At 42.0% G+C, this 15831-nt stretch overlaps 1 protein-coding gene across 1 annotated transcript; it reads right to left on the bottom strand.

Moving 5' to 3' along the window:
• Nucleotides 1–5411: 5411 nt before the first annotated feature.
• Nucleotides 5412–15619, bottom strand: olfml2bb (olfactomedin-like 2Bb). Its single transcript, XM_061083672.1, has 10 exons — nucleotides 15485–15619; nucleotides 13508–13828; nucleotides 12127–12399; nucleotides 11856–11963; nucleotides 9925–10089; nucleotides 9162–9325; nucleotides 8530–9017; nucleotides 8254–8430; nucleotides 7384–7580; nucleotides 5412–5801 (listed from the first exon to the last, which is right to left on the bottom strand). The coding sequence occupies exons 1-10, from the start codon at nucleotides 15617–15619 to the stop codon at nucleotides 5412–5414; spliced, it is 2418 nt and encodes an 805-aa protein (XP_060939655.1).
• Between the last annotated feature and the right edge of the window lie 212 nt (nucleotides 15620–15831).

Raw genomic sequence — 15831 nt, 5'->3', positions numbered from 1 at the left:
CATTAATAAACTTCGGCAGACTGATTAAATGGTAAGTGGTCTGTATTTATAAAGTGTTTTTGATTAGGTTATTGTTCTAAATTTTCCATACAAAATCAGCAGTTTACAGGAGATAATCTTTGATGGGGATTTTATTTGCGTTAGGAATAAATTAGTTCTACTTGAAGTAGGCGTCTGGTAGTTGAGGCCCATACCACATAACTACAAGATCTATGGTTCAATACTCTGCCTATGGACCCTTCTCTCTGCCCTTGTTTCCTGTCTTTGTCCAGACGGGTCAGATTTCAACACTTCAGTCTGGACTGCTCAGCAGAGCCATTAAAAAGAAGAGATTTCATTTAAAACTGCAAATTTGCTCATTGTCTGCACCAGACTACAAGCACACTCTCATGAATCTGCTTCCTGTATATTGATCCAACGAAGAGTTACAGGAAGAACAGTAGGAGAGCGAAGGAGTGACATAATGGAGGATGTGAGTCACTTTGAAACCCTCAGCCCTGTGACTCTGCGGTTAGAGTACAAATAGTAAGGATTTCTGCTCAGTAAGCACTTGGGAACAAGGACTGTACGTGTTTTTTATGGAAGGAATCTGCAGGAAACTCCTTTTCAACTCTCCAGAATTAGCTAAATCTGTCGTTCTATTTCTCATAGCATCCTAAGATTTTGGCAGCGGACAGACTTGGCAAACAAAGGGATTTTCCATATTGTGTGACTGGGGCTTAATTAAACATCTTCTAACCTTCAAATATTTAAATTACTTTCAGACCAATTCATCACAGTTTCTCTTTTAGCCGAACAAACGTGCTATATTTGTGTTGTGTCTGTCATTTTGTATCAACCACAACAATATATTTTCTGTCATTACCTCTTTTTGTCTGTCTGAGAAACGCAGAGTAACAAACCAGATGTTCTTATGTCTGCAGGACACATTAGCTCACTCTTCCTGTCTCCCTCTCTTTTTCCTCTCCATTATTTTTCCACCGCTTTCCTCCTCTCTTCACCTCTGTTCTCACCATTCATGTCTCCTCTGCTTTCTAGTATTTCCTGTCTAATGTCACTGAAGGTTTGGTTGGAAGCTAAAGCTGAGTCCCTGTATGTAGTAAATTTCACCACAATATTCAAACCACCGTTATCTTCTGATCTCATTTACTCCTCACATTTTCATCTTTCACGACCAACAAAAGACAAGTTAGATTTTTTTACTGTGGGGAGTTAGAGTCTGACTCACTCTCTGGTAAGATAGACTATTGTCGTGGCAACTTCTACAATCCCACCTTAACAACGAGGAGAGAGAGACACAATTCTCTTACAGTATTTGTCACACTTTAATGCTCGAGCATGGTGCATACCACAAAGGTTAGTTTGTATTATGAACACAGATGGGAAACAGTTCTTTGTCTTTATACATTTGGCTCAGTCCTCACACTCTGGTTGGGGTTGTTACAAAGTCAAAGGTTGGGATCTTCTGATCAGATGAAACTACAATGCCTAGTTAAAGCAATCAGGCCAAGATTCATTCAGTAGTACAGGATACAGCATGGTCAAGGTTACATTGTATGAGATTCAATCATGATCAAACAAAGGGGAAATAAACATGATCATATTGTGGTCACATGTTGCATTTCCCTTACACAACACTGAAAACCTTTCTTGTTAAAGGGATAGTTCACCCAAAAAAGAAAATTCACTCATTATCCACACACCACTTTGCTGATGGAGGGGTCTGTGAAGTGTTTGAGTCCACAAAACACTTTAGGAGCTTCTGGGGTTAACAGCGTTGCAGCCGAATCCAATACAATTGAATTAAATGGCGACCAATTTTTCAAACAGAGAAAACAACAGAAAAAACATTAAATGCCTCTATACTGCTCCTGTGGTGTCATCCCAGTGTCCGTAAGCCCGACATTCAAATTCAACTTGAAACAAGGTACATCATGTTTCAAGCCTAAATGTCGTTTGATATCCAAGCTCAGCTTAAGATGAGGATAACAATTGGACACAAAGTAAATGCATTCTAATTGCTCTCTAGATAAGGAATTTGTGCTGAAGTCCACACAAAGTCCCATTCAAATATTGTTACATTTTCTTTAGATGTGTTATAAGCTTATCAAATTTGTTGCTGATGTACACTGGTGATTAGTTGCTGGCCAAGACAAGAGCTTATAATGACAAGTAAAAAGTCTTGGCAAGTAAAACAATAAAGTCCGATACTGAACATGCAACATTTCTGAAAATAAATAGCTATTAATGCAATTGCATTTGTTAGGAAGCAATCGCAAAACGTATTGACAATAACCAGAACTCTTCTACGTCTTTAATACCAGTAGAATATTTAACTCTTGTGGAACATCTGTTATAGACACTTTAATCATCAGTTATGTCAATTCACATCTGTGTTCTATTATAATGATACAATCTGTAAATCTAATTGGGAGGCGTCGACTGACACGTGTTTCCTCTCTTTTTTCACTCAGGTCAAGATTGCACAGATCCACAGTTCCAAGGAAAGTCTACAAGGCACATTCCAACGAAAAATCAATAGAGGAAAACCATTTATGCTTTTTATTCCATCATACCTCGACTATTATATCATCCTCGTTTGCCTCAGCCTCCTGCACCAGACAACTACTCTGAAATCTGCAGCGAGATTCAAAATACATATCACAACCACATACCAGTGTCAGCCATAAACCAGAAATCAAGTTTTAAGTTGTAAAATACAACCTATATTTGTTTTTACGTTAAAATTCAAAGTTGCATGATCCTGTTTTGTCCCTTAATCCTCCATCTTTTCTGTGACTTTTGACCTTCACATGCCTCCTTCTCATTTTCTCTCCTTTTCTTGACTTTCCTCCCCTAAAAACCTGACCACCATGAACAGAGCATATCATGACACAACTTTTTTTTGATAGGTATGTTTCTGTGGCCATAGTTATTATTATGGGAACCAGAGAGGGATACAGTGTCAGAAGGAGGTTGTGGTGGATGGATGAGTCAACAAAACACAGAACTGTAACGGAGGGCACCGCTGTTCATTTACCACTTGAAACCAAGTCATTGTTGTTTTTCTAACCATGACCTTTCCAAAACCCTTACCACATGTTTAGTTTAGTAGCCATGACAACGAAGGCACTCTAAACTTAACGCTTTATGCCCAAACCTACTAAATAACCTTGTCTTCATGATAATAAACGTCTGACATGCCTGCTGCCCTATTTCAGCATGGTCATTTGGGTTGGAGGACTTGTTTCCCTTGTATGAAACTTTCTCCTTTCTTTCATTCCCCTTTTCACTGACTTCCACTTCCTTGGCTATAGTTAAATGACCTGTGAGTGAGACTATTACTGAACCAAAGGCCCATGATCTCCATGATAAACACCCTCGTTAATCTTCTCTTCTTTCTTCCTTTTTCTTTCTTGGTACAGATTTGTAGTTCATTGGAAGTCAAGAATGCATATACAGATCAGATACCCCTGCTGTGTGTGTGTGTGTGTGTGTGTGTGTGTGTGTGTGTGTGTGTGTGTGTGTGTGTGTGTGTGTGTGTGTGTGTGTGTGTGGTCCTCATGCTTTCAGACATTTAGATGAAGTAGTTTGAAAACTAACAGAGAACACACACATACATTCATACGACTCAGTGGGTCTTTTTGAGTATGGTTGAAATGAATGGGCATCTTTCTGCTCTGCATCCTGCTTGGTGGTCACCCACCCCCCAACCTCCAACCCACCAGACACCATGTGTCAGAAGCTGCAAGGATGACTAGACTCTTTCTTAACTCCATATTTGCTCACTAGCTTTGAAAACATGCAATTGTCCTCATTTTGATAATTAAAGTTGTTGTTTTGAGTTTATTAGAACTGATCCAAACCACAGCTTGGAACGAAATACAAAGGTTGATTGAGGTACAGTCTTTTTTTGCACACCGGCCCATCTGAATCTTTGCAAGGCCCTTAACATGCAGAAGGTCTGGTTTGTGTCCTGAGTATTCAGTCAGAGCTGGGTCTTATTTTCCACCCTGGGATTATTCCAGTAGCTCTGCTGTTTCCAGGAAAGCTAAATCAACCCCAGAAGTAATGTCCACAGCAAGCTGCACAAGACGGGCAGGGGAGTGGGACAGAAACACCATGAAAGGGAAAAGGAGATGGAAAAAGATTTGTTTTAACATTTTATTATAAATTAACGGACCAAACAGTCTAACTTGTAGTACAGCAGTTGAAATCAACCTTGTCTTGGGAGCTGCATATGGAGCATGTGTTAGCGTGAAATTACTTTAGAGGGACTGAGCTTCAATCATGAAGTACTGACAGTAACAGGGTTAAGAGCTTCCATTCCCCGCTGTCCTAAAGCTCACAACGGGAACATTATCTGACAGGATCGACGGTAAATAGGCAGATATTCATTATAAAAACATACAGTATAGCCTCATTAATACACTGAACCTGAAGAGATTGTGTGTCCGTATCTTTTTTCATTACCAGAAGATTATATATACACAAGTATAATATTGCGAGTGCTGCCCTGGGGGAATCTTGAGAATAAGGTGATTATAAAATCAGCCTTACAACCATATTTCCCAAAGGCGTTGTGACTGACAATGCTCTTAGAAGGGATAATTTATTAACAGGCACCTCAAACCCATTTGGAAGGAGAAAGCAAACCTTCATGATTTATTTACATTTTTGTTAATTTTTACATCAATTTGCTATTGTTGCTTATGTTTCATGTACAATGAGCAATAGTGGTTAGATCAGAAAACGAAATCTAGAACAAAAGCACTAAATAACTGAACAATTCCCTTAAATTATGCTGATGTCGTCCTCTACTTATTTTTTCTCAACATCTGACGGCTGAAAGGACACATTCCTGAAAGTACATCTGTCTTTTTCATTTTCACCAAGTTTACATGACCCACTGCTGCTTTATTTTAGTTTTCATTAAAGTTAGATAACATCTGGCTCATACAGCAGCTAAATCAATCAGAAGTTACTTTCCTAAACAAGCTGAATGCTCTATTTTGCACGGTTTATTACTCTACGTTTTCATACTGGAACATTCCAGGCTTTATGCTAAGGAAAGTTAAATGTATTGGGTATCATCCAGCACCAGCACCCCTGACCGCTGACGGAGAGAAGCTCTATAGTGCTGCTGTGGAAAGTTAGCCTACAATGACAACCCGCTTAACCTGGAGAGAGATCATGGTAAATGGGGCCCTGGCTGGTTAATACTGTCTTTGGTGTGTGTGGTAGAGCAGCAGTTGAGGTGGATACTGAAATACATTCATTTAGACTGATCCATAAAAAACATTGATCTGTTCAGCTAATCTTCTGTCCTCAACTTTGACTTGAACTCATCCATCTGTCTGTTGACCATCCCTGTTGCCATCACTTCTTCCATCTTGTGTCCATTTATTTTGCTAATAAGCAAAGATGACATCATACATCATCTGATGTCCATCATCCCAGGCGTACAGTTTCTTGTCCAACGGGCAATAAGCCAGTTGTGAGGTGTGCGCGTGCATATTCGTGAAGGCAAGGCTCGGCACGGTGTGTGTGAGCGTGTGCGTGTCGAAGGCATAAGTCACGTTGGCGTAGCGGTGCTCCATACTGTTCACGCCATAGAGCACGCCACAAACCAGGAAGCTATTTCCGTAGCGACCACGCCGAAGACCTGTGCGGAAGCTCCGTATTGGCTGAAGGTCGCGGGGATGGAGTTGGGTTAGGAGGATTACTTCCTGGTGAAAGCCCTCTGTGTCCAGAGCAGGGTAGAGTAACCACAGGCCAGACTCATCCACAGCAAACTCCACCTGGGGAAAAAAGAGCCACACATTTAAGACCAGATTTTGTACCATCCATTTACACACCTACGTATAAACATAGGACCGATATATTTAGCTCTCTTACCATTTGTCCCATAAACTCACTGTGTCAACACCTACAGCAAGATAATAACTAGATGCAGCAAAACGTTCTGTGATTATTTAAAGACCAGATAGAAATCTTTAGGCCAGAGCTGAACACGGCAAAGCCATTTTTAAGCTGTGAATCTGTTTGCAGGTGAAACAAACCTCCTAAGAATCAATGAGAATTAAATGAGCCTCAATATTAGACACTTTCAAAACTAACTTAAAAACACTATTGTTGTCCAGTGATTTGAATTGATTGGTTTCTCTACTGCACTTCAGCTTCTGTAAAGTTATTTTTATGCCTGAAAGGCTCTATAGAAACAACATTGCCTTGCCTATCACCACCTGAATTCTAATAAGCCTCTAAAACCATTTTCTATACTCATGGTTTTCATAATGGAAATATTTTATGCGAACAGCAGCCAGGCACGGAGACTGTCTGCAGCTCCACACAGACTGACATTAAAACCTGGGCTCTACATGTGGCAAATACGTTACAGTGTTAACTGTCTGTTAACAGTTACAGACTGTGTCACCCTCAAATGTTTTGGGCTAAAAAGATGTTTATTACTTCTGCTGACTTTTGGATAGAGCAAGCTGTTTCCTCCTTGCTTCACGTCTTAAGGCTAAGCTAACATGTGGATCATCCTGTCTTTCTTCCCCTCCTTCCCTTACCCGGCGGAGGGCCTCCTGTGGCTCCACCCACAGACTGTATACAGGAAGCCAGCTCACCTGGTTCGCTCTCCCTGAACAAAGACACCTGGCAGGCCTCATGCTCAAATGTTTGGTATGTGTGAATGAAAAATGTGAGTTTGCCATATTTGATGGTCCATGAGTGAACAGATCTAGAGTGGGTTGTTTTAAATTTAATAAGTGAATTTGAAAACATAATTTTAATTGTTTATTAGTTCATTGCATGCACGATGGATGCATGTTGCTTGATATTATATTGTATGTAGAAACCTTTACAAACTACTCACAGTTAAAATAATGGATTTAAAGATACAGGTCTGTTTCAGCTGACTCACCACTAAGTTGATTGCTCCTGGAGCAAGAATTTTAAAGGATGACAGTACTCATCTAATAATTTGGATGAGCTAACCACCTCCACCTATAGAGCTGTGTGTACTTAATGCATGATACTGGTGTTGAACCTCCAATCTCACTCTCAGAAACAAATCAGATAAATTCCCAAAATGCGCAAAAGTATTCCCTCTAAGATTCTTTCTCACTTTCATTGGGTCAAGGGAGCTAGTATAACCTAGATATATTTAAGATAGAGGTAAATTGAATTTAACATGGATCAAAACTACAAAAACACCTTTTCCTCACAATCTGCCTTTTTGACCCCTACAGTGATTTGTAGTGCTTTTGTTCCCTCTCTGAACATTTCAGGTCCTTGAAGGTGTCCTGACTCATGCAGTGTCTCCTGTGGGTTTAAATCACATCACCATGCTCAAGCAAAGTGTGCTACGAGACCTACTTCAGTTTGCGTTCTGTGAGCTTGCTCCTCCAGTATCGCATCGTGCAGCGTGTTCCAGGCGGCGACATATCGGTGCCTCAGGTCGTATCTGATGACATCCCTGCTGAACGCACGGTTGTAGTAGAAAGCCCCATTAAACACGACGTGGCCCGTGCCGGTGAAACTATAGGGCAGCTTGTATGAGTTACTCGCCTGACCTGAACAGGATGAACAAGCAGAACACATGCAACCGGTCAGACTTACACGTGACAACAAACGAGTGAGACAAAGCACAACATGGATCTAAACAGGAGCTGCTACCAACGGGATACAAATACATCAGGTTTCTTCAAGTTGAATTTAAGACTTTTTAAGACCATAATGAAATTTAAGCCCTACATGAAGTATAACAGATATTGTAGCTGAGTCCCAGAATTACTTTACAATAATTGAATGTAAGGTGTGGTAAAGGAGTAGAGAAAAAATCTCGAAACACTGCAATATCTAGCTTATCCATATCCATAGTCTTTCCCTCAGCCAGGCAAAAGGTACTGTTATTAATTCTTACCAACCATCAGTCCCACATTAGTCTTGTTCTTGTTTTTCTTTTACGACGTGCTAGTAACAGTATTGTGGACGAAGAACTACAACACGGAGGCATTACAAACTAATCATAACTCCAAAACATTAAAAAAAGCTATTTTTAAGAGCAACAAAAGAGACTTTTTGAAAAGAGTTCCCAATTATTACATTAAGACTTTTTAAGATCCAGTGTGTAGTAGCACTGTAAAACATGCGTCAGAAAAAAAAGAATGAGATAGGTTAACTTAAACTTAACAAGTTATTTCATCTCCACCCCCCACCCCCACCCCCCACACACACACACACAACCTGATTTGAAGGTGTCCATGTCTCTGAACTCTTGCAGGTTGTTGCCATAGAGCCCGCTGGTCAGGTAGATGACGTTGCCATGGCCGCGTGCATCTCTCATCCAGGCTCCGTCACTTAGGCCGTAGGAGTTGTGCTGGACCGGATCAGAGAGGCTGGCTACTGTGTCCTTACACATCCCTGCAAGAACACATGCATGAATCAGGAACATCACAGGATCTCAATTATAAACACATACACTCACTAACTGATAAACTAGTGTTCTATATGTGTCTTTACCAGGCTTCTTGGTGGTCTTCGGCTGGTCCTTAGGGCTCTCCGTCCAGCTAAGACGTCTTTTGGGTTCCTGCTCAGACCCTGCCGTGGGAGACGCATCAACAGGTGGACTTACATTAGAACTTGAAGCCGAGTTCCTGTGCTGGGTGAGAGGTGTAGTAGCCTGTGTAGTAGTTGTAGTCGTAGTTTGTTGGGAAGTTGTTGTCAGTTTGGTTGTTGTTGTTGTTGGGTTGGGAGCCGTGGAAGTGGTTACTGCAATCGTTGCTTGTATGGTGGTGGGGGCTGGTTTGGCTGTAGTGGTGGTTTGTTGGGGGGTGGTGGGAGGATCGGTTGGCGGCTGGGTTGGTGCTGGACTGCTTACTCTCCTTGATGCCTCCTCACCGTCTGGTCCTGTGCTCACAGTGGGCGCAGGTCCTGGATCCTGGATGGGGAGAGTCCTGTCGGGTGGGAGCTGGTCAGAAATCAGTAGGTCCCATGAAGTATGTGCAGTCAGAGTCGCTGGGAGAGGAAGAAATAAGACATGACATTTTTTAACATTTATTTGACTTCAGCCTCAATTCACTGTAATAGTTGTTTGGATATCAATCATTAGAGATGCACCAGACTTACTATTCTTTGCCCTCCCTCTCTCGTTCGTCTTATAGCTCTCTTCTTCTGCCTTATAGAAGGTCATGGCCTTAACGACCTTGCTGTTCTTCTCTTTGACTGGCTTTTGACTTGCTGTCTTGTTGCTGGTTGGCTCTTGTTGATCCAGAACATCTTGCTGTCGGTTTTTCTTCAGCGGTTCATCATTATTCTTCTGCAACAGCACGAGCAACATTCAGTCCAGTTTATAAAGAATTAGAACGTTTTTGCAGTTAATATCTTCTGAAATACAGATTTAAAAAAAAAGTATATATCTGTTCAGACATACATTTTCAAATAATGGGTATCATATCATATCAAATCAAATCAAATTGAATTCTTACAGATCATATTCACAAATCATAATTTGCCTAGTAGGCGGCGGTGGCTGAGGGGTAGAGCAGTTGTCTTCCCCATCTGCATGCCAAAGTGTCCTTGGGCAAGATGCTGAACCCCGATTTGCCCCTCATAGAACAACAAAGTGCTGCTTATAGATGCACTGTATGAATGAATGGGTGAATGTAAATCTATACTGTAAAGAGCTTTGAGTGGTCATCAAGACTACAAAAGCACTATATAAATACAAAACCAAATTTACCATTTGGTAGGGCTTAACAATCTGTATATGGTGCAACATTCTTCGTCCTTATCCTATGACTAGTCTGAGGAAAAAACATTAATCAGGGGAAAACACAGGCACCTCTGGGACAGTCACAAGTGAAGGATCCCTCTCTCAGGACGGACAGAGGGCAAATAGATCAGGATAATGAATACCTGTTTGCAAGGGGAGGCAGGGGCTCGATTCTTCTGTCCTGCGTGACTCAGATCAGTCACTTTCTTTTTCTTCTGCTGAGCCTTCTTCTCCTTCTCCTTCTCTTTTGCCCTGTCCATTGCACGCTCTTTCTCTCTCGCTCTCTCTGTAAAGTTACGTGCAAAGGCCTGGAGAGCAAACACAGGATGACATTAAGGGCAAAAATTAAACTTACAGTTACCTTTTAAAGCACTATTTGCATTAAACTGTCTGCAAGCAAATCTACATACCAGTAAACAAGTGAATGGGTACAGATCCCATCCATTAGAATACAACCAGTTTGTATCAGCTGAAACTATGTGTCTCACAGCCTGGTCACACATATACGCAAATGTATCTGTACCTCTAACCTGAGGCAAATGTTCCCCTCAGATTCACTTGCATGGATTTAATCTTTGCATTCACGTGTATGTGATCAGGCCCTTACACTCGCAAACCAATCAATCACACCGCCAATTAACTGATTGGTTAGATGTGTTTGGTTGATGTAAAGCAACAGGAAGAGGCCACTGTTCTTCATTAACAAACCAAACAAGTAACAGTATCATCTATCAGTCTTCGAGGTTAATAGAAAATATGGTCTTAATGGAACACGATCTTAACGGTCACCTTAGTAGTGACAGATCTCCTGCTCTCCGGAGAATTTCACAACAGTCTAGAGTCTAGAGTTACAGGCACGCCAGTAAAATAAAGGGAGAGAGAGAGATGACAGATGAAAAAAGGTTTCCAGCCAGACACTGATTGAACGTTGCAGTTTATGGTCACAGCCTTAAACTCTAAGGAGTGACATTCCCTTTGTGCAAGGCAATCATCTTCAAATGAATCATACTGGAATCTTACCACAATGCAAAAAGACAAACATGGGGATTTAATGGAATCTAGGGATCTTCAACCAAAAAACATACATATGAATGTTAATAATTAGATTACATATATTTAAAATTGCAGTTAGTAATGAACATGTAGGCAACATAGATTAATCCATCCATTTTTTATGGCTAGAGCTGCTATCTAGCTCCTAATTCCACAAATATCTGTCTGTCTGAGGAACGCATATCTTGTGAGATATGTGGGCTGTGGCCAATAAGATCTGGCTCGTCTGCTCATTATGAGGATTTAATTTGTTTTCTTTCACCATATTGGGCTGACACAGAAATTCACGGGTGATCTCAGGCCAGCAACATTCATATAATCACGCCCACTTTGACAAGCTGTCTTCAAGGTATAAGCACAACATTCCTTTTGCCGTACTGCTCCATATTGATCTCACTTAGAGAACTTTTATTTCGAAAAGTTGCAAACTTGGATCTGAAGATTGTGAAAATTCATACATACAAATTATGAAAAATAACACCAGTTCAGTAAATCATTCAATCGTATCTATAAACCAAATACTTGAAGTAAAGCAAATCCAGTTTTCTTTCATGAAACACATTTACTATAAATCTTATTTGCAGATAAACCAGGTGGGTTTAACACAAACAATTTCAAACGTCTCTATGCACCAATTGTGTTTTTTATAACCCAACTGTTTATAAAAAAGCTCTGCACACAACGTCCTGCAAATAAGCAGTGAAAAGTGACAGTATATTGTAGAAAGGTTGGATGAGGACAGTGATAAGTAATAATTATAATGTGTTAATAGAGCATCAACAAAGGAGAATCAAACAGCCCATTCCAATCAGACAGGCTTAGAACAGGAACTGCCACATTTTAGACCGATTTTAGTCTGAAAATCAAACTGAATGTTTGCACATGAGGTGGATGAAGTCACACACACACCCAATGGAAATTACAGATTTCATAGATTGGTGCATTGTGCATGTGTGTGTGTGTGTGTGTGTGTGTGTGTGTGTGTGTGTGTGTGTGTGTGTGTGTGTGTGTGTCTCCTCACTTTTTCCATGTTGTCCATCTTGGTCAGCAGTTTGGTGGTGACAGAGTTGAGCTTTAACAAGTCCATTCCATACATAGAGCCCTCCAACAAGTCCATAATAGTTGCCAGCTTACCAGACAGAAAATGCGCGACACAGAAAAAAGAAGAGAGGAAGAATACACTTTGATTGTGACTGTAAACAACATCTTCAAATAATGTTCAAACTCAGACTCTGTTTGACCTTTGTAGCCAATAGATATAGAATAACTTTGCATTTCATACATGTTTCTACCTTTATGTCATCCTTGCTGGCCTCCTGCAGTTTTTTAAACCTGTACTCTCCCTCACACGGGTTGACAGCTGAAGGCGGCACCATGCACACACACTTCTTGCAGTCTGTTCCCTTGGTAACCGTCTCCACAGTGTAAAAATCCTGGGACAGCGATGTTGGGTCACTGTCAAGGATACGGCTGCAGTCAGAGCGCTTGATTGGTCGAACAATGCAGCGGCACACACAATCGGAGCCTGATGACACAGTCTTTACTTTGTCGTAATCACCCAGCAGCTGAAAGAGAGAGGGACAGAGTTTCTGATTCTTGCTCTGTAAGAACTTTTCAACTCACTCCAATGGGAGGAAACTTTGAAGAAATAATAAATATGAATGTGGACTCCATGCTATGTATTATTATATGCTGTGTTTCAGCTATAAGCATGTGAATGCGAGCTAAAAGGAAGGAGGGTAGCAGCATGAGTGATGATGTGCAGCTGCAGCGGTGGTGAGCTGCCTGGGAAGAAGAAAGACACATGCGTTTACAAACAGGGCCTTTTTGGTTTGGAGCTCTTACAGTTTGAGGGATATTATATAACCAACCGCCAGAGGGATGCAAACTGTTACCATGGCACACACACACACACACACACACACACACACACACACACACACACACACACACACACACACACACACACACACACAGGCCCTGGGCCTGATTTACCACGTCATTTAAGTTGAACTGACAAACTGTGGGATTTTGGGCTGTGTTTAAATGGCAGAGTAAAAAGTGCTGTGTCTACATAGCACAATCACTTTTCATACAGGAAATGAGAGATTGGAGATTTGCATCCCAAAAAAAGAACAAGTGCTTTGATTCCACATGAGGGATTTATTTCCGTGCTAAATTAAGTGAATGGAACTATTTCTTTGCTCCAAATGGGCTCACCACTGAGGTATGACCTGACACACAAGACTTTTGGAAATTGAACTCTGATCTTTCTAATCAGTCTCAGCAAAAGCACAGTTTTATCTGGGTCATGCATCCATCTCCTCCAGTTACAACTACTGTAATAAGCCTGCAGGCACCAGATGTTGGGGTATGTGTTGTGCAGATTATTCAGTTCATATGTGCTGTATGTTAAACACATTGAGAATACTCAATACATTAATAGATTAATTAATTATCTGTACATTTTTACAACTGATGAACACATCTACTGAACCAGGATGATCACGGCAATACAACAGGAGGAAGAAATGTTAATTTGGACACATTGGATTGGTCTGCTCAGATTAGTGCCTCTCTACCAGTTTGAAGTGGATTAGTTGAACTCAGTTTGAGTTTTCTGAATGAAGTTTGGCGACAGATGAGATGTTACCAGGGGCACATGTCACTGACCTGGCTGATGATGTTCTCCTGGTTGTCCAGCTCATCCTCCAGAGGCTCGGCGGTGGGCCGCTCCACCCTCCCCTCTGCACCCGCAGCAGGAGCGTCTCTCCCCGCGGGCCGCTGCTGCTCCTCTCGGGGGCCCGGCTCCGCGTTGGCCGCCGCGGAGGGAGCAGCGTCCTGCACCGCTTTTTGACCCGCCACCGGATCGTCGGTCGGCGGCATCTTGTCAATCCTGTCCGCCTCCAGAGCATCGAGTCCGGTCAGGGCACAGCACAGGAGCAGCAGAGACAGACGGTGCCACATGTCTCCTGCAGCAGACTCAGAACAGCACTGAGAGAGGAGAGAAGTCCCAGGTAACGAGCAGGCAGATCCGCAGGTCCAGGCAGCAGCGACACGACACTTCCCCCAGAACAAAGCTGAAAAACTTCAGTCCACTGGTTGTGGACCAGCGTGTTACAGAGTGAATGGATACAAAAAGTAACGGACAATGTAGCAGACCCGCCTCCAAACCACCGGTAAATACAGTGTGAGCTGCGCTGAGCTGAGGAGAGGGAGGAGAAGGAGGAGAGGGTCACAGACTGGGATCAGAAACTGTACTGGAGTCTGCATGTGGGCCTGGGAAAATAATCCATGTGGCCATTAAAGGAGGATTTACAGATGTGGTTTATACTGGGGGAAAAAAGGGGGGGGGGGGGGCGCTGCAGTCTGAACTCTACATCTCAGTTCAGTTAATCAGTAGGATACTATAATATAATATAAGATAAGATAATATTTGATAAAATAAGATTAGATCAGGGGTGTCCAAACTTATTGTCCCGAGGGCCACATACAGAAAAAAATACGAAGGACTGGGCCACTCACGCCGCCACGCCCCCCTGCCCTGGAGTGGACTGTTGACAGTCGCGTCACTCAGGGTGGGGGGGGGGGGTGCGTGGCGGCGTGGCGTGGTGGCGTTCTGAGGGACAGCTAGCAAGTCAGCAAAGCAATTCACCGCCAGACCACTAGGTGGAGTATCGTTTTTTGTCAAAGACAACCTTAGAGACACCTTCTTTGTCGACTGTTTATTACTTTTTCTGGGGGGAAAATTTGTCCCTGATCTTTCTACACAGCTTCGTACACTCTTCGACCTGCAAATCGACGTCAGCCGAGATAAAAAATGACATGTAATCTCCTTCCAGGAATTGCTGGTCATCTGCGGGTCCTTGTATTTAGTCAGTGAAGGGTTATACAAGTGGTCATACTTTCAGATCTCTTCTGCCAAGTGCTCTTCTATTTGGTCCATATCCGTTCTTCTAAATCTTCCTTGGTTTCTGCCGGTATTATGGGGCATGAAACCGGAAATATGACTCTGGAAAGGATGTAATTAGCGGACCAATCACAGCCTTGCGGGCTGCGTGAGGCTTGCGTAGCTTTGTCGTATAGTTAAAAAAATTGGTGAACGCCCGCAAGCACGAAAGAAGGGGCACGCAAGCTCTTGCGTGCCCCTTCTTGCGTGTCTTTGAAAACGCAGAAGCATGCACCGGCCACTCTCCTGTCGACGAAGCCTGGCCCCATAAAGCAAAACAAATTATTTAAGTAAGTGCCATTTGAGCGCTACTAAATTTTGATTTTCAAAAAAAACAAAAAACAAAATTGGACGTAGTTTGGACACCCCTGGATTAGATAATCCTTTATGAGTCCTACAACAGGGTAATTTGCAATGTTACAGAAGCAATGGCAGTAAAACAATGACATCACAGTAATAATATATTTATAAATGTAAGGAGATATACAAAATCTAGAAAAATATTAATGGAATATTAACTAATATATACAGTATAAAGAGAATATGCAGAGTGCGAGAATGTACAATGTATGTTTCAATGCACATTGACATGGATTGCACATAAACCATTGAATTGCACTGACAGAAAAGGAATATTTCACAGTTAATAGAGTTAGACCTGAGTTAGAGTGCAGCCCAGTGCGGTCTACTGGGCAGTGTACTGGGAGCAGAGCTGGTTGTGTAATCTTACTGCTGAAGGAAGGAGCGACCTGTGACACCTGTGTCGCTGAGGAAGCTGTGATGGTGTCCTGCAGGGGGCGGGACTGGTTGTCAATCAGAGAAGACAGCTTCACCATCATCATCCTCTGTCCCACCACCTCCACTTGGGTGAAAGAATAGAAATGAAGGGATGATAACAGTTTAATGTATACAAATGGGGGAAAAATAAAGCTGTATGTGTGTGTTCCTGTATATATACTGCATGTGGTTGTCCCTTTTTATGTTGAATGTATTTATTAAGATAAGATACATTTTTTATTTGTCCCAAACACATGCACATACATGCACA

The sequence above is a fragment of the Limanda limanda genome, chromosome 13 (assembly GCF_963576545.1).
Source record: "Limanda limanda chromosome 13, fLimLim1.1, whole genome shotgun sequence".
Lineage (NCBI taxonomy): Eukaryota > Metazoa > Chordata > Actinopteri > Pleuronectiformes > Pleuronectidae > Limanda > Limanda limanda.
This window is presented reverse-complemented; position numbering and strand designations above follow the sequence as displayed.

Excerpts from the sequence above, each read along its gene's own strand:
- olfml2bb (XM_061083672.1), bottom strand. The coding sequence starts at position 15,619 with ATGGTGAAGCTGTCTTCTCTGATTGACAACCAGTCCCGCCCCCTGCAG. Across the intron at positions 12,400-13,507 it reads AGGAGAACATCATCAGCCAG|CTGCTGGGTGATTACGACAA; the intron begins GTCAGTGACATG and ends TCTCTCTTTCAG. Across the intron at positions 7,581-8,253 it reads CATGGACACCTTCAAATCAG|GTCAGGCGAGTAACTCATAC; the intron begins GTTGTGTGTGTG and ends CATCCTGTTCAG.